A 24,310-nucleotide genomic window follows, 5' to 3' on the forward strand; every position below is an offset into this window, starting at 1 on the left:
CCCCACACGAGTGCACCCTGACAACACGCACACACACACACAATTACACATGCACACACTCATCGTTCCAAGCAATTCGGTATAAAGCAGGTCTTTGATATAGTGAGCTGCCATTTGGATGAGAGAGCTGTTAAAGGCAATGAGCTGACAAAGGCCAGTTATTACACACATGCACACGCACACAAATACAGACACACATAAACAAACACACACACACATACATAGTGATGCAGTGTGCAGGGTGTGGCTGGCAACATAGATTTCAGTCATGACGGGTCAGCCCAGGGAACGCTGAATAACAGTGTGGAATAACATAGACTACAAAGACCAAGTCATATACTCAACAGCACCTTCTGATAATACACAAACACATACATGCACACCTGGACTATGGGTGTCTCTGATTGGATTTTGAGGTTATTTGCATCTTGGAGTTTTTTTTTTTTTCTTTTTTTTTTACTTTTTCTTTTTTTTCTCTTTCTTTTTTTTTCTTTTTCTTTTTTCTTTTTTACTGTTTTTGGAGTAATGTGTCAAGATTTTAGCTGGTCTTGGCACAGTTGCAGTTAAATTGCTGTCTCCTAGGTGCTATGCTATTTTTTTTTCAAGTTTAGTCTGGCTTTAATATAAGCCTTGAGCTTATCTTGAGCTTGTTTTGGTGAGACATTTTTTCGGTGGCTCCTGCACTTCTGACAAGGATGGATGCAATTTATCATGAGGGAACAAATAAGAATCAGATGAGATTGGCCTACTTGAGTTAAATACTTACCATTTTCATGGGCTGCAAAATAATGTATTCTTTTTTTCAACATTGAAAATTCAAGTGCCTGTGCCTCCACATTAAGAAGATTATTTCTATGGCATATCTTCATTTGATAGTAAGAGTTATGGAAATATGGAGGAAAGTTACATGTGACTTGGTCAGGGGCATTAACCAACAACAGTGCAATCTGCTTATCAACCACTGCACCCTTTAAGCACTCAGGCTGGTGTAAACCAACATTCATTCTGTGCGGTGTCACATCATTATGCACCTGGCTAAAATTAAACCTACTGGCACTTGGAGCACTTTCTGGGTGTGCACTTTGAGAACTGGCAGATGTCTATGCATGATCCATCTGTGTGTCTATATACAGTATGTTCATGCATGTGTGTGTGCATAGACTATTATGCTTACATGTGACCTGCACTTCCATGAGATCAAACATGTCCTTCTTTCCCACAGGACTCATAGACCAATACTTTAAACTATGAAACACATGGTTTAGAGAGGGAGACACTTCCCCCTCTTACTCTGTAAATCAAGAACCGGAGCAGCTTTGTAATTTATGTACAGGCACAACTGTGCCCCGGGGCCATTAACTTAAAACATGACTTCGTTTTTTTTTTTTTTTTTTTTTTCATTATTAACTAAACAATCTTATATTTTGTTCCTGTTTCTCTTATTCATTTCACCTCTCCTCTTTGTCTCTGTTAAAAAAAGCAAACAAAGAGCCCTTTCTCTCTCTGTATCCTTTTCTCTTCATTGTTCTGTTTCTTTTTACTTCTCTCATTTTCCTCTTCCTACTTAGTATTCACTGCCTTTCACCCTTTTTACCCTCTATTTTCTCCTTCTCTAATGTGAAATCACAGTTTTTTTTTATTACACAAAAGTGATGGTTATCATTAAAAAAAAAAGACTTCTAAAATGTATCCAGCCGCCATTCCTGAAGTTGTGATACAATCTGAGCCCATTTCTATTTATTTCTTATTCTGCTTTATTAGGAAAAATGATTAAAAAAAAAATCTATCTATCTATCTATCTATATTTTTCTTTTCTTTTTTGACCTTAAACTGAGACAGACAGATAGATGTGACCAGGAGAGGCACCAAGCAAGATCAGAGTGACTAGCAGAATTACTGCCACGTGTGTCACAGCACTTGGTTGTTATGTGGGTCTGTATGAGTTTGCTCGTGTGTGTGTGTGTGAGTGAGAGAGAGAGAGAGAGAGAGAGAGAGAGAGAGAGAATATAAGTACAACTGTGTGAGTGGGACAGAGAAAGAGAAACAAGTGAACAGAAACGAGAGAATGAGAAAATTGAAGAGGGAATTGAAGGAATTACTCCTAGAAAAACAGAAAAACTCCCTTGATTTTACACGTTGGTCGCACATTCCTGCTGTAGTGACTGAATCCAAAAACAGCAACGTTAATTCTCTGTTATTTCAGGACCAAAGTGGGAGTTTATCTAAAAGTAGATAATAGATTTGGAGCTGAGTCTGCCTGCTTTTATCTGGCCTCACAATAGGAAAGACCAGGAGGGCACACGTACTGTAAGACTGTGTGTTTGTGTGTGTGTGTGTGTGTGTGTGTGTGTGTGTGTATGTGTGTGACCGAGCAAGCGAATGATCCTCCTTACTTCTTATCTACCACTTCCTCCCACTATTATCTCTGCACAGGCCTCAACAGGCTGTTCAGTATGACATCACACATCAGATCCTAAAAGAAACCTTGACATTGACCAGACAAAAGGGGGAAAACAGCATTTTAAAATAAAGTAGGTTTCATTATAAAAACATTACCCAATAAGATCAGCTTCCTAGGAAAATGTACCACAATCCAAACACAACATGTTTCAACAACAGCAGTTGGAGAAGAGGTGGAAAAAACATAAATGGAATTTCCTCTGCTTAATTTCAATAACTTTATCCATCAATTCACACAATAAGGCGCCTATGTATTCAAGAAGGCGACATAAGATACATGTGTATTATCAAATACGGGGCTTATGTTATATGTTTGCTCCAGAGCCTTTTCTGTCTTCTGCAGAGGATCAATATGGCCAGACAAAAAGCCTGAGGGTAAGAATCTCATCATGGGTGAGCTTCTCATTATAGCTGCCTGTTGTCTCGCTATCTGATGGGAAATGAAGAGCTACGGCAGACCCTGAGCCGACCTGAATGCAGGGGAGGTCATTGTGTATTGCAAAATCATTGGTTTTGGCACAATACTGCTTAGAATCAGGTGAAAACTGTATAAGTATGTGGTGACCTTCATGCTTTAACTTTGTTTGAAAGATTATCTGTTCCTCTCTGGGTTGAGAAAGCTACACAACCCTTAGATTAATAAAACTTTTAAAAATCCAACGAAATCAACTGAAAAACACAGAGTAGCCAAGCTAAAAACGAGGCTGGTATTTGTTTTCCACCTGACAACAGCGTGGTGGGTGCTGTGTTTAATGTGCTGGTAAAGACACAGATTTTTTAAATTGTTGGGTAACACAGAGGCAGCAGTGGACTGAACTGAAAATGCCCAAATTTGCAGTGCTCTAATAATGTTTCCTATGGTTACGTAGCAACAGACTAAAAGGGTTTTTTTGTAGTAGTCAACTTTCAAACCAAAACACACAGCAGTGGACGGCTACCCTAAAGAGTCTTAAAAGTGGCCTGTGAGAGGAAACAGAGACATTAAGTAAATTCCCACCAGGGCAGGAGAGGGGAGGCAATGTCTCCAACAAACTGCAGGCCAGCAGTGCAGTATGAAAACTGAACAGAGGAACAGTATTTCTGCTTTGTATAATTAATATTCACATTCTGCAGTGTGAGCAAGGACCAAGTTCAGGCATATAGAGTTTACTAAAAGACTGATGAGATGAATTATCTAAGGAAGGAAAACCGAAACACTTCAAAGGATCCATGGCATCTACATCCACTGGGTTTAGACAGCTGAAGTCATAAACCTCATGACAGATTGAACAGAAGGGGTGGAAATGGGATGAAGTTGAAAGAAAGCAGGTCCGCTTTATTGCTGTAAACATAAAATCTTATGACATCAAATAAAAGACATTACTACAGTCTACCAATGTACTAAGTGGCACACTAAAGTTTATTTAAGTCGGGGTGTCATGACAGATAACTCGTCTAAGCTGCACCGTCACTTCATCAGTATGCTTTTTTTTTTTTAAACATGCTTCTCGAAGATCATAAAGCCATGTTTATGTGACATTACAGTACATTCATAGAAATATATAACTTTTCAAAGGCAAGATGTTTTCTTTTCATTTGAAACAGTATGCAATTGTCTGGTTTAGAGCTGCTGAGTTTCTGTGGGAGTGTCACGGCTGTGTTTTAACCTCAGTTTGTCTGCCTGTCACATCTCTGGCCAGTAAAATGGTAGAGGGGAGGACTTGGGTCCTGTTGTCTTTTTAAATCTAATTTAAACTTTTATGGCTCTGTTTTACAACACGCTGACCCGAGAAGTAAAAACTGTCCATATAAATAAAGACACACAGAGACGAGCACATGCAGACACACAGAAACACAGCATTGAAATGACACACCTACACACTCATGTACAAATAGCCATGCTTAAAGGAATACTCCAATGTTTTGGGCAAAATACCGACTTACCCAGACTGAGACAACATGTTTGATACCATTTTCACCTCTGTCTGTCCAGTGGTTTAGTTCTTATATGTAGCATTTTTTGTTTAGCATAAAGACTTGAAGTCTATGGGATTTAAGACATGTATTTTAAATACACACTGTGTAAACAAGACAGCTTCAGAGTTGCTGTAAGGTTTATTTTCTTCAGTTTGACAGAGCCAGGCTAATGACTCCTACAGACTTCAAGTCTTTATTCGAAGCCAACATGAAATGCTACCCATAGGAACTGAACCTCTGGACGTACAGAGGTGAAAATGGCATCGAACATCTTGTCTCAGTCTGGGTAAGTCGGAAAACAAGGTGTTTTGCCCAAAACGTTGGAGTGCTCCTTGGAAGACATGACCTCTCTTACAGCAGGACTAGGCATGCTGTGTTTGAAGCAATTTAAACTCATTGTTAACGATTTGTGATCAGATAACAGCCCGTCACGGCTTTCTACCTCTACCTTTTCCTCACAGCACCTCCCACACTGAGCACTAAGTTGCTATCTGAAAGTCTTTTAAGTGTAACTGTACAAACAAATTATCCCATGAACCACAATTGGAGAGAATCCAGAACGTTTGAGAATGACAGAAAAACACAAATCCCCACACATCTGTACGACTCCACACGGTACAACTGAAAATGACTGGCAACCACAAACCCTGAAGGACAAAGAAACACGAGACCTTCCTGGGAGTGAAAACTGCCACCACATACAGCATTCAGGCCACCTGGGTTTGTCAAGGCCAAGTCAACATGCAGTCAAGTCTAGTTTATTCAAAATACATTACAAAATGCATTTCTGAAACCACTCATCACTGGTTAAAATGAGAAGTTGCTTTTTTTCTTGTCCTTGTGACAAGAGTGCTGGCGTGATTTCATGAAACTGGGTCTCAGGGCGAGATCACCTTTTGTAAATGGGGGTCCTGGGCTGAAAAAAGTTTAGGAATCCCTGCCTTAAAGGCAAACACTGTGCACACCGGGGCCCCATAAGTGGTGGGAAGGACATCCATATGATGCTAAGGGGCCACAAATGGGATGGATTAGCAGGGTTTTTCTATATTCTTCCAGCACTGAACAACTGTGTGTCCAATTTTGCTTCTTACATCAACACTACTGAATATATAGTCAGCCAAAGGATAAACAATGAAATAACTAAGAGCAAAAGTTGACCAAAAAAGTATAAGGAATGTGAGTAAGGGCAGATAAAAGAGAGAGGCAAAGTTTTCATTTCTTAAATCACAACGCTGTGTACTTTACAGGTTCTTTTTTTTCTCGCTGCCAGTTCACAGTTGTTCTTTTCGCACAGTGAAAACAGAAATATGGGAAATCCAAAAGCAGAAAGAAAGGCAGACTAAAGAGACAGCAGGCCAGCTGGGCCCAATACTCCAAGCTGAGACAGCCTGCCCATCAAAATGATCCACAGCTGGACCAGGAAGTGTTTTTCATATCCAACATCTGGCTGTAAGCCTGTTGAGAGGGTTATGGATATCGATGTGCTTCAGTATCACTCAGAGAGATTCACTAACAGGGACGCAGGATTTATCTGTTTATTTTGCTCTATTTTTTCCCCCATTTTTCCCCTGATTTTCCCAGTATTCCACTGCCCATTTTTTTCATTATGTCTGACCTCTCTCTCTCTTTCTCTTTCTCTCTCTCGCTTGCTCGCTCGCTCACTCTTCAGTCTCACTACGAGTGACACTGAATCATAAAGCTCACAAAACTATTTGACAGAGATGTGACAGTGACTGTAAAAATTATCCTGGACCGTACACTGAATAAATACCTGGAGTTATGGAATTCACCCAACCTCTTTTTTCCACTATAAAATCAGAGCATTTTCAACAGATGAGCTTGAAGAGCAGAAATGATGGAAAGAGGAAAGTTAAGACACAAGAGTTCACAAGGTACATTCTTTTTAAAAAAAAAAAAAAAAAAAAAAAAAACATGCCTTGTGTTTAACATATTTCGGATATGCAGACATTTATATTGGTTCTAATCGTAAGCTATGTCAATATGGTAATACATATGCTGTTTCTGAGAATTATACTGGAAAATATTCTGGGAAAAAAGTGTGTCAAAATGACACATTCTTTCGAGGAGCTCAGTGATGTGGTTTATACTCTCTACCTGGGTGGAATGTGATGTAATCCAATTATGTAACAAAATAAGTCCAAAAACAAAACTATAAAACCAAGACATTTTTCTGAATTTGTATTCAACCCGGAGTGATGGAGCAAGCTGTTTGTACCCAGCACGCTCCCAGTATAAACTCAGAGTGATCCGTAATGTGAGAGAAAAGAAGGCAAATGGCGACTGTATCGAGTATCAAAACATGCTGATTAAAATTTATTATGGAGTCATGTATCAGGTTAACTATGATTAGATGTTTATTTTACTTGGAGTGCAGATGCTAAGCACGCAGCCTATGTTCTGACTGTACATAACACCCTGAAATCTATTATCGTATTTACTCAACACTTAGGAAATTTAGTTTCTTATTCTAATCATTCCAGAGGATTCTACGCAGCGTTCCAGCTGTCACATTGGGTATTACTCAGCAGTGTTGGCTGGCCTAGCTATAGATGAGTGATCTTGGCTTTCCATATATATTTGGCAAATAGCACAGGAGAATAAAAAAAAAAAAGAGACAGATGAGCATATCTGAGTATTCTTGGCCTCAGAGCATCTTTGGCTACCACAACAGACCCCTAATGTTCTTGGATTTGCTTTTTCTTTGGCAAAAACAACAAACTTGCAAAAAAGACGGGCAGGGACAGGTGCGTCAAGCCATAGCAGCATTCTCCTGGTATTAGAGTATCGCTGCCGAATACAACAAGCCCGGCCAAAGATGACCACTGCCGGTTTTAGATGATCTTTGGCGAATACTGCAGACCAGTGAAAGGCAGGGACAGGTGAGCCTGGTTTAGCACTCTTGGCTTTAGAACATCTCTGGCAAATATTTGAGCAGAGTAAGTGACACTGGCAGGTGTACAGCGAGTGGTGTGTATGTGTGTGTTTGTATTAGTAAGGAGGATTTGCATAAGGCTGTGAATTTCTGCAGCTACAGTACAAATTTCACTTATGTGTTCCCCTAACTGATGAAGCAGATTTATCAAGACAAGGCAAAGTAGGGATAAGGCAAACATCATCAGGAGTTTACACTGGCCAGGAATAAGTATCATTACTGCTGTAAATGTTTCATTTGGACAAGTTATCTTGTATGATTTTTATCCATCCTTATGTGTCAGGTAGGTTGGCTGCCAAATCTAAAAAAAAAAAATATTTTTGTCATATTATTAAATTGGGGCTTCTTAATTTTTAATGTAATGACTGATCAAGTTTCTATCACTTACATGCTCCTTTTTTGCTTTGTTCAAAGTCACTTTAGCAGGGCAGAAGTCAACACAGAGGTTTATAACCCAGGTCATTTGATTGAAAAAGAGCAAATGCACTGTCACTATGAAATCAAATCTCCCTGTCTGTACATCCTGTTTCATTAAACAAAATATGTTCCAGTTACATGCAGGTCAAACTCCAGTAGAAACATGCCGCCCATTTTAGGTTCTAATTCAAAAAGTAACTCAGGAGAATGATGATTGGATTAAAGTATCACTCTTGCCTATAAATAGGCAACTAATGCCCTCTCATGCATCAAATGAGCAAATATGTATCTCATACTTTCTCATATTTCTGATGTCAATAAAAAGGTAGGGTTTGCACAGTCATTTACATTTTTTACTTTAATGTTTTGGTACAGTCATATGTTTATGAATTCAGATACTTGTACAAATTGAAAATTGATAATAGGACATCAAACACTGTCATAGAGGTGCCAAGGACCCAACTACTACACTGTCCCAGGGGTAAACTGGGCAACTCTAGTCTAAAGCGGTCTGGCATGAGTACTGGCATACTATACATACACAGCCCAGGGATCTTGTTTTCCATTCTGGGAACACAATGTAAACAAAATGTAAATGTATATCCCAACCTTCCCTCGCCCAACCCCAGCCCTGACAGCAACACACACTTCTAGACTCGAAATAACTCAAGTGTGTGAGCTTGTGGATGTGTGCGTGAGAGAGAGAGAGAGAGAGAGAGAGAGAGAGAGAGAGAGAGAGAGAGAGAGAGAGAGAGAGAGAGAGAGTGTCTGTGGATCATTGTCACTTGAGAGGAATGACCGTTGTTTCATAATCCAGCATTACAGCAAAAGAAAGATAAATCTGAAATCTGATTGTGCCTATCCATCCCTATGACTTATTGTGTCCTGTCCTTGTGGTTTTCTACATAAACACAGGAGGCTGCGCTCTTACATCTGCAGGTTGACTATTCCACCACTGAGCCTGTTAGTCACAAAGACCATGCTTTTCAAACAGCGTCATTATCCTGTTTGGGGCCATTACAACAAGTGAGATCTCCACTCTGATTGGAAAAAAAAAAAAAAAAAAAAGAGGACCGAAGTGGAACCAATTAACTCAGCACAACACAAAAGCTGTTTCAAAACCTTGCTTGTTTGTGTGATTGCTTGTTTGCTTGAATCACTCCCTCTTTTTGTGTGTCTAGCTGCATAAATTGCATGTATTGTGTGTCTGATGTGCATGAGTGAGTGTGTGAGGTCAGCTGTGTTTCGTCAAAAGCACCATTTGTTACCTCCTTTTACCTCTCTCCGACACACAAGACCTTATCGTGTGAGACTGTTCTTAAAAAAAAAAAAAAAAAAAAAAAAAAAAAAAACTCAAACACACACAAAGACACTCACAAACGCACACACACACTCATTAAATAGTGTACCGGGTGTCTAATAGACTTGACTGTGGGGAATAAAGCGTTTAGTCAAACACGGGCAGTCAGCGTGTGTAACCGTGAAATACAAAGGTAGTTTTGTTGAGACACGGTATGACTGGTTGAAATGAACAGTTTAATACTTTGGTGTCCCTCTAAAGAGAATAATTATGCTGCTAAAGAGCATAATTAAAGTGTTGAAACATTGTGATTGCACTGTGCTAGTGGGACCGCTCCAGGATGAAGCCATCAGCACTGAGGAGTCATCCCTCCTTCTGTCTGCTTTGAGATATTTACTCCCACCACTTTCTCCCAGAAAACAGTTTACCCAAAAATGAAAATTTGGTCATTACCTACTCACTCCCCGTCAGTCTAAATAGCAGTGTGCTTTGAGGTGGTTCTTTGGAGATACAAAAAAGGCAAAAAGTGACTATAAAATTACTCGAAATAGCTCACGCAGCACAGTGTTCTGATGCCCAGCAATTGCACTGCAGGTTGAAAAAAATGGAATATTTGCCTCATTATCTCCTTGATTTTTTGCACATGCAGGCAGATGCTGCCATCAAGTGAGCTTGAACGACCACATAGAGTCATAAATGCCACGGGAAAGTCAAATTGTATTATATTCTCCTGCATAAAGTCATGCATATGCAATAACTTTTAGTCAATGAGCTTGTTAAAATGTTGATTCTCTTCATTCTGCCATCTCCACGCAAAGTAGCACTGTATCATTTGGTTTCTAAAATAGTCACCAAAAAGCTGCTTTTGTTTCACGGTCCACTTTGCTGATCCTGACGTTATTTTTGGATGAGTTCTTTTTGCGACTGTAAAAGTTTACGAGGGGCACATGATCCACCATATCGACAAGAGCGCTGCAATTGAGGAAAATTTACAAAATAATGAGGTAAATATTGCCCAGTGCAGCCATTTGGTTTCCAGAAATATGCTGCACAAGCTGTTTAGAATAATTTTATGGTTAATTTTTGCAACTCTAGAGAACCAGTTCTGGCCTCCCCAAGGCCTTTATTTTTCTGATATTGAGCAGAGCTGTGTGTTTGGTGATGTGGAACCTTCACTGATGTTTCAGCTGATGTGAGCATTGATAATGAACAAATTTTCATTTTTGGATGAATTATTCCTTTAACCTATATCTTATTCCTTTACTCAGATGTTTCAGCACATTTGGTTCCTTTCCCTTCCCATCCTCCTTTTCTCAATCTGCCTTACTTCTTCCTTTCCTCTCATTGTCTCCCTCCCTTTATTTTTCATTCTGTCATGCCCTCCATCGACATGTCATTCCCCTCAGTCCAGTTAAAATTCATGTTTTGCCTCCTTGTCCTTCTAACCATTCATCCATCAATTTGTCCATCTACCCCTGTTCAACCTTCCGCATATTGGTGTTTTCTTGCCTGCTACAGTTGAATGTGTGTGTGTGTGTGTGTGTGTATGTGTGTGTGTGTGTGCATTCAGAACAGATGTGCTCCATATGCGTCTGATATCACCCACACAGTAAAACAGACCATCTAGCTAACAAGATATTAGTTGCTTTTATTGCTCTTATCAAATAGAACTGAGTTTGACATTGATGATCATAATGGAAAAGCGATTCACTGGAAAAAATGTTTCTAGCAAATCAATTGTATTTTTTCCCACAGCTTTCCAACAGCACTGATAGTAAAAATTTATGAAGATTTATGAATCTGAATTTAGACAGTGATGTTTTTTTTTTTCTTTTTTTCTAACATTCTCGCTCTGTGCGATCAAACAGGGTGATCTAAAGTTTACAGGAACTGCTTGGACTTGAGGGATGTTGATCAGAAACACTTGGCTTTGAAACGTCAATTTCCATCTTTCTAGCTTTATCTCTCATCCATCTTCCCGTTCTGCCCTCTCCTCTATACCTCTATACATCTCTTTCTCTCCGTCTCTGTCTCTGTTTCTGCTGCCAAAAGGGAGAAATGAGGGCTTTATAGAGTTTATCAGTGTGTGTGTGTGTGTGTGTGTGTGTGTGTGTGTGCGTGCAATGGCACAGGGGATACCAAGCAATCTGATGCACTTTTTCTTCCTTCCAGACAGCCATTCATGTCTCCATTCCTTTAAGTGAGGTATAGTATAAGAGCCAGCTTTAAGAGACTGTAAACTTGCTTGAGATAGTTAAATCCATCATAGCCCATCCATCCCATCCAGGTGTATTTCTGTCAGTTACCTTACAAATAAGCAAACCTGAACTTCTGTTGTTGAAATATTCCGGACAACCACTGTGCTCTGTGAATTCTGGATTACAATTCTGGATAGGAAAATGGTCAGCAGTGATATAAATTATGCGTGCAGTGTAGTGAGTTGGTGAAAATGTGCAAAAGCACCACAAAGGACCTTTAAACTTGGGTATCCTGATTCCTTTCTGCCAAATGCACACACACACACACACACACACACACACACACACACACACACATGCTTACACACATACCCACCAGCTCACACAACACACAGTCAGACTCTGGCAGAGAGAGAGGGACATGAAGGCACCAAAGGTCGAGGACCATAAGCTGATGTTGAAGTGCTATTATTAACCAACAATATAGAGAGCATTCCTGGAGAGAGGAAAAAGCTCAGACAGGGAACAATGTGTTATGTGAAACACCGCACGCTTCCGATATTCACTGTGAGAACTGTGAGAAATGAATTTTTACTTACCTCAAAGAAATATATTAGGGGAAAATAAATGGTTTGATTGTTAAAGAAAAATGCTAATGATAGGCAGTTTAATTGAATCACTTTATTTCTGTGTTTGTTACATAAGTCTTCCAGTGGGTCACAGAAAGGATGTAATGCTGATCTCCTTTCAAAACATGGACAATGTGTGTCACACTGTGAAATAGTGACAGACTTACAGCCATATAATTTAATTTACACGCTGCATTACCAGACACTGTGTGATGAAGCCAAAATAGTTCCTAGCAATTGATATAGATCATGATGTATGCGTTCAGGCTGCATGAGCAATAGCTGCCTCCTGTCTGAGTGATCAACTAATTATTAAGGATCCTCTCAACTAGGGATGCACCAATACCGATAAAGGCATCGCTGATCATAATCAGACATAATTCACAGTTCGGATACTGAGGTGCAGTTATTGATTCACGTACTGATACACATTAGACATGCAACTGTAGTACTTCTGTACTATTTCTGTATTTCAGCCTCCGCTACTGCCTCCACAACAGACTGCTAGCCTGGCTGTAAGTAGTGAACACAGAGGTTTTATCCTTCTTTAGCAATGCCTTCAGCGCCACAGTGGCACATGCCGGTATTGCAGTCAAATTAGAAAATGCTATTGTAGTGGTCATTACTGTGAGCGAAACCTGCATACTAGTAGTTGATAATGCATCGTTGCGCACTTGCATTGTTCAAGTTTCTCAAAACATTAAAGGAGTTGCCAGAACAATTTGCACTCCTACACCTGTTTGTATGTGAAACCGACATTTCAAATAAATTGCTTTAGAATCCATGTAAAATCCATGTAAAATATTTTTCTGTTAATAAGACATTTTGTGTGGTTTACTACAGCCTCATGTAAAATTGCACATAATACCACCACCACTACTACTAACAACAATAACAATTATTATTGTTGTTAATAATTGCTCCTCCTCCTCCTCCTCCTTCTCCTACTACTACCGTTACTGTTTTATTCTCACTGGAACAACCTACATTAGAATTCAATTTCAAATTTCATTGCAAAAACCGGCCAAAAAAGCTGTTGTGAAATCAAGCATCATTTCAGGATGGGACAATCCTCCACAAATCTGCGAAATCCTGGAGGGACTGCTTTATGCTCAAAAAAGGTAAAGCTTTTATGTGAGATTTCCATCAATAGTTAAAACAAACAAACAAACAAAAAAAAAAAAATAGGTTTTGCCAGCAAAAAGCGACTTGACCAGCAGCTTGAGCCCTTGCACTACAGATGGATTGTAGAGAGAGACTTTGTAAAATGAATCTAAAAATACCAAGGAGCTTCTTTCATACGCTGCTCATGAGAAGCAAAGAAACCGAGTATTACACAATGCACGTTTTGTCTTTATGCTCATGTGAGATTTCATTCTTTCGCTCCTCTCTCTCATCTCACTCCTTCTCGTTCTCACATCTGCTGCCCATCTCCTCTCCCCCATCCTTCCTCCTAAATCATCCGTTTATTTGGAAAAGGAATAACAACCTGTCTCCTCTTCAAATACACACACACACATACACCACATGCATTGTTACCATTTCCCCATATCTTCTTTCCACTGCTATCATTCCTTTTGCTGTCTGACCCAGTGACAAACCCAATCAAAAGACACACGCAGGAGGGAAAAAGTGAAAAGAGAAGCGAGAGATGCCTATAAAAACTAACAGAAACAGGCGACTAGATTGTTTCTTTCCATTACGCACGTACACCCATTAAAGTCCAGATGTCGGCCAAGGCGTAGCGCTCTCTCTATACGTGTTTAACTCTCTCTCTCTCTGATGCATATGAATGCCAAGCAGCAAACAGAAAGCCTGATATTAGTTCTCATTGTAAATGGGATCTGAGGAAAGCACAGGGATTATACTCAATCTTCTGTAGCCCAAAGTATCGCAGTAAAGCAGAATCAGGAGCCAGCTGTCCCCAAAGTGGCTGCCTGGGTTGCAGGGGCCATAATAATATAATAATGCCACTTAATGAAACAAGCCATCCCATATGTTTCCAATAGGGAGTGAATCAACTCAAGGCCCGATGTCTCCAAAAAAGCACAGAGCAATGTAGAACAGATAATCCTATAACAGGCCCTGAAACCAAGCACACCCTTACATGAGAGTTATTCAATTATATTAGCACTTGGCAGCTATTTTAGCGCCTTAATGAAATAATGGAAAACAAACGTCCACAATTTCAAATTAACCCATTTATGCCCAAATTTTTTTCAAAGGTTTCATGCATATAATTATGTCAGTTGAGTCACTAACAATCATGTTATGTATGTATTTTTTCCATTTTGTACTCTGCTTGGAAGAAAATAGCAGTTTAATGACTGGCAACTATAGTTGCCGGTGGGCACATACCTTGTATCAAGGTCTAAACCAGTAAATCAATGGCTGGTAAGCTGCCATTGTATCTCCTCAGCTTGGCTTGAGCAATTGATCTAAAACTGTACATGGATATGAATTATTGGCCCAGGCAGATAGTGATGGGGTCACCCAATGATCATAGGGTTGCCGGTTCGAATCCTGGTTCCTCTAAGCTACATGTTAAACAATGGTCAAATCAAATCATGAAATAAAAAAAAAATATTCCAGCAATTTTCTATATGATAAACAATCTTTATGCTGGAGCTACATGTAAGCTCAAATCTGTGTTAGCACAAAATTGAAGATTAAAATATCATTTCAAAGGTTTAAAACATTAAATAACACTTTGTCAATCCAAAACTGACAAAAATGTGGGAACAAGTTGGATACATCAAAGCACCAATTGCAGCAAATGTAAACTAATTACAAGAATTTCATAAAGGGTCATTAACATTTTTTAAAAGTCCATAACAAGTTTAAAAAGCACTTAAAAAGTTAGAAATGATAAAGTGCATGTGAAATAGATAAACATCGTATAACACATAAACATTATGAATTGTAGTTCATGTAAAAACAGTATGGACTTTTCATTTTTCAAACATGACCTAAAACCTCTAAAAACTGATTTTCCTTTTATGTCATCCATGGATATATACATGATTATTCATTTGGTACCTGATTATTATATGAAAAGTGCTAACATATAGCAGAGGAGGAGATTGGGGGGGACTGGGGAGAGGTCCTGGGGAGAGTGTGTGTGTGTTATCTACCAAATGGGGGAACTGGGTCGGGGGGTGGAGGCATTGGTTGGGGTTAGTGCTTGTGTATGAAGGGAAAAGCATCTCCAATTGGACAACAGTCTTTTTTTTTTTTTTGCCTCAGTTCAATACTAAAGCAAAGTAGGCTCGATTATGTTAGCAGCGAGCAAGATGAGGTGTGTGAATGTGTCAAAATCTAGGGACATGTGGCTTTTGAACACCAGTGTCCTTATATAGTTAGAAAAGGTAATCTAAGAGGATTAAAATGAGCCATTGTACATCATTCTACAATTTAAAATAAGTAATTCATGAGCAATATTGCAAACAGTGTTTTCCCATGGTAGTTACAAGCTATGTGCCCACCGGCAACTATAGTTGCCGCTTGCACAAATTTGCCCATAAACAAAAAACTGTTCATCCCAGGTACAAAATTCTTTTTTTGGGTTATTCAAGAGACTTGTATGATTAAATACATATATACATATCAGGGTTGAAAACATCATAATTTAAAGAAAATGAGCTCTTTCTGGGAGGGTTTGCTGCCGCCATGTTCTCGGGAGGAAGGGGCATGAAGTCGATGATGTCATTTGACAGGAAGCACTTGCAAACTTTTTTTTTTTTCTTAAAACCTTTGTCTAAGTTGTCTACTATCATATAATTGAAGAAAACTATATGAGTAACATATAGATTTTTTATTTTGAGTAGAAAATGACAGGCATAGACTTCGGCAACTATAGTTGCCGGTGGGCTTAAATGGGTTAATAGCCCCTTTCTTGCTATGGTCGATACTGCATTTGAAAACCGTGGGCGATGGGAAAATTAATGAGTAATAACATGAAATATGCAGCGTGACGGTTGAAGCGATCGGGAATATTGCGTAGGCAAGTTTCACTTCTGAAAGGAGTTTGCAAGGGAGCATGTCAAATCAGCCTTCTCTGTCACCGTGCCAGACATTAGATAGAGTACAGTTATGTTGAATCTATTATTCGTTTCTCAGTATTTTTTATCCATATGTTTTCATGCAGCTTGAGGCAGACAAACTATATAAGCAGATGCAGGGTGTGGCAGTATCGTTCCACTAAGTAAACTCTAAGCCAGCGCTTCTCAGCATGAATTATACCTGTCCTTTTCCTGTTTAGAAAGAACAAGGTAACGGTTAATCTGTGAGAATATTTTTTGGGGGGATGATGTTTCCATTAGAAAGTTCTTGACACAAGTTGTATCAAACATTTTTCTATGTATAGCAATTCACACATTTCAACAATTGGTCTGCAGGATCCTGGCCATCCTTATCCTATTCACCCAGGGTATCAAAAAAAAACAAAAAAAAAAACCCTAGTGTCATCTCTCCGTCCAGATGTTTCTGTGTGATTTGGCGAGGTTTCCAGATCGCTGCACTCTTCCCTGTGTCCCAGCATCCCAATACAATGGAGTAAATGTGAAAGCCTCAACACCAAAAGCTCTTTCCAAAAAACAATGACACTAGTGAGCAATCTCCATCTGCCCCAACCAGTTCCAAATTTGAGGTGGCTCGATACAGTTTGCCAGTGTTCTTTGGCAAGACATATTTCCCACCAAAACGTCGGCGCCAAGAGCTGCAGATCATCATCTGTATCTGTGTCACTGGTTTTGGAAACAGCTGTTGCTGTTTTTTACACGAAAATGTTTCATACTTTGAGCTTAATAAATGTATACCCATCCAGTCCCATTGTTCTGAGGTGCTGGGAGACAGAGAAGGTCGCAGCAGATTGGAAACTGCAAAATCTACACAAACTCTAGATAGACGGAAATGTAAGTATAGGAAAATACCTTTTAATTGTATTTGAGGTGAACTATGTTGTTTTTTTTTTTTTTTGTTTGTTTTTTGTGTGTATGTGCGTGTGTGTGTAAATCAAAACATTACTCCTGCTCCATGCATAAAGAATTGCAGTCCCGCAATAGTAATTCAACATAAAGTAAATGTGGTCATTTTGTTGACCTACATGTAAAAACCTGAACCATCCATCGTAATATGGACTCCCCTTCATGTCAGGTAAATCATCCAACCATGACCTTTACCTCAGTGTTATTCTAAGACCTGCTTCCCTCATCATAAAGAAAGAGATCACTCTCTCTCTCTCTCTGTCACTCACACATACAGTACACACACACACACACACACACACACACACACTCACAGAGAACATAAACACACATGCATGTACAAACAGCAACACACACACTGGGCCTGAGTTCCTGCAAGCCCTGTGGTGCTGCACTCTGTGTTTTCCTCCATTAGAGCAAAAGCAAACATCTTTAGTCTGTCATCATTTGGAAAGAAATTAGAGGACATGCTCAGTTAGAGTTAAATGAGGGGAGAGGAGAGAGAAAGATGAAAAGGCATCAAGGGAGGAGAGTGAATGAGAATTCCATGCAGACAGACAGAGATGGGGAAACTCAAAGAAACAGAGCTGTATAAAAATATACAGAGATAGAAAAGGCAGACTGATGATGAGATGAGCAGGAAGACGGGAAGACAAAATAGAGACAGAAAGAGAAATTGAGCATCTTGATGCGATGCATTTTAATTTAATTTACCAGAGCATTTTCCTCTGTATATCTGTTCTTTCACTCATTATGACATAACTATGAAGACAGGTGGAGGAGTCCTGAATATTTCACATTGTTTTATAAAAAAAAAAAAATGCACACAGAAAAACACACACACACACACACACACACACACACACACACACTCACACACACACGTGCTGCCAACAAAAAAAACAAAAAACAAAAAAGAAAGCAAGATGAACCAGACAATTTAAACCACATGACAGCGAAATAAGGTCAGACACACGCTGAGTTTCACAGACACACTTTAACATGACTGGTCATGATAAATCAGCACCACTGTACAACAAGATTGGGTAGAGTAGACCTTGGGGAACGGGGTTGGTCCACATGTGTGATCCCCTCTCTGTGATTCCAGTTATTTCCCTTCCCTCTTTCCTTCAGGGAATGGGAGATCACGCAGAACTAATGGTGTCATGACGTGTTACAGCTTAAGATTAACTCTTACAACAACAGTGAACATCTGCCTGCGTGAGGGACGTCTGGGGTTGAAAAGGGAAGCACGGGCTCTTAATTTGATGCAGAGAGGGGCTGATGGGGAGATTGCATGAGGTTGCAAGGGAATGTACGGGATCCTGCCATGTCACCGAGATAAATGTCTTCACACTCGCTGCATGGGGTGTTTATGAAGTTCATAAGTTAGCTCATTGTCAGGTGCGCTGCGATGTATAGTTGCCCATATAGTTTTAGTTGTAAAACCTTTTAAACCCCTTTGCCACTGGTGTCATTCGTGCCAGAGGTCAGCTCTAATCACCGGCGCTTTTCCACTGACTTTAAAGCAAAATGAAGGACGACACCACGATTACTGGATGTGGGTGTTGCACCATCTGCTCTGCTTATTTTGTATGCTTCTCGTAGTCCATTCCTTCTTTTATTTCTTTCAGGTTGTTTTTTATTTGGTCCATAGTTTGAGTAATACCAGCTTTCTCCAGTCAACTCTAATTTCCTCGTACACCTTCAGTTTGCTTTGTGAACTTTTCAACTCGTCCTGTATTTTTCTTTTGCGCCACATTTCCAGAAAAGCCTTGGTGTCTCGGACAACTGATTCTCTCATTTTTTTATGGTTTGTTGTCATTGCTGCTGATTGTTCTTTAATGCCCGTTCAACTAGTGTAAATAATGTTACTCAGCTTTCCGGCCCCTTTTATCAGCAGACCAGCAAGTTTTTGGGGCCAGCAAAATAGGCTCCAGAGCCTATTTCCCTGGCCGAACAATAGAGTTTTTGCTGATGTGAAGCTAGACATGCAATTTGGCACCAGCTAGAGCACTGGCCCTGGTGGGGTATTTGTCAGTATCTGTGTGTACATCTTTGCATGTACATTTTGCACATCTGTGTGTCATTGCATATATATGTGTGCCTGATTGTGTGTGTGTGTGTGTGTGTGTGTGTGTGTGTGTGCAAGCTTGTGTGTGAGCTTTGCTCTTACTTCTGCAGGGTGAGGCTGAGGTTGCCAGCGCAGCTCTTAATCTTGTTCTGGGCCTCCAGGTGGTTCATGCCCTCTGTGGCGATGCCGTCGATAGACAGAACCAGGTCTCCAACCGCAATACCACCTTTGGCTGCCTTCCCACCGTCTGTCAGCTGCAAAAAAACAACAGCAACCACAAATATATTCAACATCTCCACCACATGCAAGATCACCATCGGTATTATGGTCACTGGGTGGGGTAAGGTGCCTTAGGAAGTACGGTGACATTTACTCTGTGTTTACCACAGGATTTATGGATCCATCACATAACATAAATATCTGGCCAGCTGTAATGACAGACCTAAGCATCTACCACACAGTAGTGGCTGTACTGTATTTTCACTGATGCGTGTCTAATAGCAGGGACCTTCTTCTTTGAATTACCTTCTGTTTTCCTTTACGACCTGCTGTCATGCTGAGCTTACAGCTTGTTAGAGAACGAGAGGAAGTTCAAAAGGTCTCATGCCCACAGCGTGCATGAGAGAAAAGACGGTGGTCATTAATACAATCCTTGTGTCCAAACTCTCCACTACATCATGTAGCCCGTCCTGGTCAGTAGCTTGTTTGTAAAAATGGTACCTCAGGGAATCACTTTTCCAGAATCTATATGCCAAAAAGCAGTATTTGTAATCTCAATGTAATCTGTTTTCCATGTTTGGTTGAGTAAATACCGAAGAAACAAAAACATGCTATAAGAAGGGTGACAACAAAACCAGCTGTCACAGAAAACAACAATGATTTATGTCCGAAATGTCACATAAACAGTATATTGTATTTTTCAATATCACACAGAGCATTGTGTCATACAGTGTGTTTGATGAGCCTAATACCTACTGAAAGATTATGTATGTCCTGAGATAATTACATACAAGTGGTATCCATTACAAAGATTCTCATACCCTCTGTGTGTGTGTGTGCTGCATTAATACTGGACTGTGTTTTTCTTGAGTGCACTAGCTAGATTATAAAGGCTCGGTGTTCCACAATGGCTCCATCCGTAAGCAAACGAATTGAAGCTTATGTAAATGGACACTTGACCGGTACAACAAAGATCTAGTAAAATGAATGCAGCTGCAGTAAAATACAATTAGACTATTGTAGTCCACAGAAAATGCAGTTAAAAAGGTGAGAAAAAGCTAATGAGACTCTACATGGCGTAGACACATAATGGTTTTACTGGCTTTGAGGAACCTGCAATTACAAGCCAGACGACTCTTAGTTTGCACGCATCATAAAATACACATATACTCCAATTCTGTTGTCTCTGGTTTTCAGTGTCCTGCATGATTTTGTGGTGTACTGTAAATGTCAGCATCTAAACAAAGTTTAATTGCTGCGCTTCCACTCGAGGGGAAGCTGTGTAATTTGAACCAGACTCAAGAACAGAGGGGTTGGTATGAAATACCAGGGTTCACGAAAGCATGCACAACATGTTGTATTATATAAATTCTGGGATGTTAAGTAGATAATTGAGCCACATCATAATTATATCTACCATTTGAGGAATGAGTACAACCTACCTCATATGTGGCTAAAGCTGCTAGAGCCAAAAGCCGAAAAACATTTTTCCATAGCCATAACTAGCGTTGTTGTCCATCTCTTTGTCAGCAGTGGTGAACATATTTTGTAAACAAGTGTTGGAGAACAGTTGCGTGGCAACTAACCATTTAACAGGCATACAAGTGGGCTTAAGTGCACACACAAAAATATTTAATGTGTAATTATGTGTTCCCTATGTGTGGATCCTACTGAAACCAGCCCTGTTTCCTTCAGATTAAAGCGAAATATAAAAAGAAGTACAATCATTTTACTGGGTAACTGCTGTATAGCATATGTTATATTGTTACTTGTATTACTGTCTCACACTGGATTCTCAAAATGATGATCTGACCAAAATGCCTGTTTTTTATGTTTTTTGTTGTTGTTTGTTTGCTTGTTTTTTTGGAAATCTGATCCTAAAATATTCATTTTAGTTATTGTGGCTTCAATCATTTTTCTTACACTCAGCCACCTCACTGCGAGGGAGTACATTGTGTCAGTATCTGTCATATAAACCAGAACCGTCTTTATCAGCATGCTGGGGGAGGACAGTGACAAATTTGGAAATGTGTCTAGCACCTTGCACATACAGTATCTCTTGTCCTTTTCCCATGACGCCAAAGCATTGTAGTTAAGAACATGCTGAAGCTACATATGTTCAAGCTAAAGTTTATTTAGAGCCTTTAATCAGAGCCTTTAATCAGTGGTAAAGCCTCAAAGGGCTTTAACACTGATTATAGAAAAAACGAAACAAATTATACTCTGCCGTCATAACAATTGTTGATATCATATTAATGAATATACAGTCAAAAGTGTAAGTAATCAGACAGTAATTTTTTCCATTTTGACTGTGATCTACTGTGTCCCACAGACTGAATTCAAAAGATGAACTCAGAACTCCAGAAAAGTTGCACTGAGCAATATTCTTACAATGACACCAAGAAAATTAGCTGTGAAGTATATGCAATTTTATACTTCACAGCTCTATAACACCAAATACACTGTAGCCACTGCCATCGAGAGGCTCCTCTTCTACAGTCCATGCTGGTGAACATGGCGGATGCACGTCACTTTGAATCCTCATCTCATGTAACATGTACATTATTTAAAATATATTGAAAGAAATATGTGTTAACGTTTTTGGATGTGAAGTATTTCTATGGTATAATAATTGCTTGGTGATCACCCTTATAAAGGGTTTATTAATGGTTTATAATTAGGTTCTAAACACTTTATGAATCATTAATAGACCATTCTAAACCAGGTATAACACAATTCAATGCAGGCTCACTATTTGTTACTGCTGTACTACATCTATTCTGTCAAATCTGAGAACCTGCTAGTTGCTTATCTTACTTTACTTAATCTTGCCAAATAGTGAGCCTGCATTGACGTATGAAAACTGTGTTATAACTTGTTTATAACTTATTTATTAATGATTTATAAAGCATTCACAACCTGATTACAAATCATTCATAAACGCTTTATAAGGGTAGTCTTATTGTAAAGTGGTACCAGTGATCCTTAATTATAATGGTGCTTATTGTTCGTCAGAAACAAAATGACGATCCTTTTAGCTCTGCAGTAATGACCATTCTTGGTCATATATAGAGTCCATGTGTGGCCAGAGGGGAGTGAGGTCATTTGTTACTTTTGACACCATAAAAAGGACTACACAGACCACTTCACTGAACTCTCTCTCTCTCTCTCTCTCTCTCTCACACACACACACACACACCACACACTTCAGTGGAACATGTAGTGGGCAGATGGGGCATGGGCAGGGTAGTGTAGCCGTGGTTGTGGTTGTTCTCACTGTGAAGTGGCTCTCTTTCTGTTTCAGGCAAGGCTGACCTGCATACTATTGCTTCAAATGTAGTTACTGAATTCAGTGGTCCTGCAAAACCTCACTCCAAGTGTCTTGAAGACAAATGTGCCACCACTGAAACTGAAAATCCAGTTATGGTTAAAAAAGCGTTGAATGGATATAGATGTAAGGACATTTTAATGTGTTACATCCCTCGCTCTGTCTGTTTCATTTGCTCTGTCTCTATCTTTGTCTCTCACTCACTTACTCACTCACTCACTCACATGCACACACACATACAAACACACATACACACAGAGGGCTAATAAAAGAGGCTCTGCACCCGGATTAGTCTTAAGGCTCAGTGGCCCCAACCTTTTATAGTCATATTAGTCCAACACACGCAACATCACTCACCACCCCTCACAACCGCAGAGGGGAACGAGGCAGCAAAGGATGAGGGATCAACATGACACTGATTGAAGATGGGTGGATGGAAAGAGAGAGAGGAAGAGAGGAGCAGAGGAAGAGAAAGAGAGGAAAAATTACATACTGGGTACTTTGAATCTGTGGACTCTTTATTCTGTACATTTGGACGCATTTCTAGGGGTGTGTTCACACTAACCACTCTGCCGCGGTTCCCGACCAAATGCTTACCGTAAAATATTCAGAGCTATGCTTTCCCTCAATTAGTACTCCATCCCTCACCCCCTTACACACACACACATCTACACAGACACACACACACACACACACACACACACATATATATATATATATATATATATATATGTGTGTGTGTGTGTGTGTGTGTGTGTCTGTATATATGTATATATATATATATATATATATGTGTGTGTGTGTGTGTGTGTGTGTGTGTGTGTGTGTGTCTGTGTATGTGTGTGTGTGAGCCTTATATATATATATATATATATATGTATATATATATATATATATATTAAGGAACACTGCTTTCTTTCCATGTAATTTATACATCATGGCTGCTGCCTAACACATCATTAAGATGTGGTATTAATGACGACAACAAAATTTGATTCATTTCATTCTTTTTTTGTGTAGGTGCAGGTGTTTAGCATAACAGAACAGAAATTACATTGGGGCTGGAAACTACCTGTCGACAGTTTGGTTTTGGGCATGTGTCTGGGAGTGAATTGTGTGTTTGTATGTTTGTGTGTGTGTGTGTGTGTGTGTGTGCAAGCATTTTCTGTGTGTTCCTCTGTATTGGAAAGCTGACAGGAGGACACACCAAATGGAATGAATGAGTATTTTCTGAAGTGAAGGGAAAGCAAGAGGAGGCCTTACAACAGATCAAGCCAGAACAGAACAAAGCATAATATATGTGACAAATTGCTCTAATGGGCCCAACAGAACAGCAGTGGCTTTATACCTATTCATCCATTTTAGAGAATAATACAAAGACACTAAACACACTCACACATACACACGCACACACACACACACACACACACACACACATCCTATTTTTTCCCACACACTCACAGTCAGCAGCTGAGCTCAGCTGCAAATGTGCAAGGACATCCGTTAACACTTGACGACTGTTTGTCTTCGCTATTACATAACTTTTATTAATAAACCTGCAGGAATCTGCCCTTTTATGAACCAGCTAAATAAACACCTCAACAGTGAGAGACGAGCTATAATGGCAGACACAACAGATAGAAAAAGTGAATGAGTGATTGGGAATAAGAGCAGAAACTTCACCACTTTCCCGTGGTTTGGGCTTGTCAGACTGGTGAGAGTGAGACATCCTCAGTTGCCACAATTTGAATTTGAACCAGTGGAGATAAAGGCTAAAAGGCACCAACGAGA

The 24,310-nt window shown here is 39.6% G+C and overlaps 1 protein-coding gene across 4 annotated transcripts in view; it reads right to left on the reverse strand.

Moving 5' to 3' along the window:
- Positions 1–24,310, reverse strand: part of pdlim5a (PDZ and LIM domain 5a) — a 103,188-nt gene that overhangs the window by 57,620 nt on the left and 21,258 nt on the right. For all 4 annotated transcript variants that reach the window (XR_003928749.1, XM_030059841.1, XM_030059839.1 and 1 more), the window contains exon 3: positions 19,075–19,226. Coding sequence is in view for 3 of the 4 variants with exons in the window: in XM_030059841.1 (XP_029915701.1) it covers positions 19,075–19,226 (152 nt within the window). In the remaining variant the exon portion in view is untranslated. The remainder of the gene's footprint in view (positions 1–19,074; positions 19,227–24,310) is intronic.

The sequence above is a fragment of the Myripristis murdjan genome, chromosome 9 (genome assembly GCF_902150065.1).
Source record: "Myripristis murdjan chromosome 9, fMyrMur1.1, whole genome shotgun sequence".
NCBI classification, from domain to species: domain Eukaryota; kingdom Metazoa; phylum Chordata; class Actinopteri; order Holocentriformes; family Holocentridae; genus Myripristis; species Myripristis murdjan.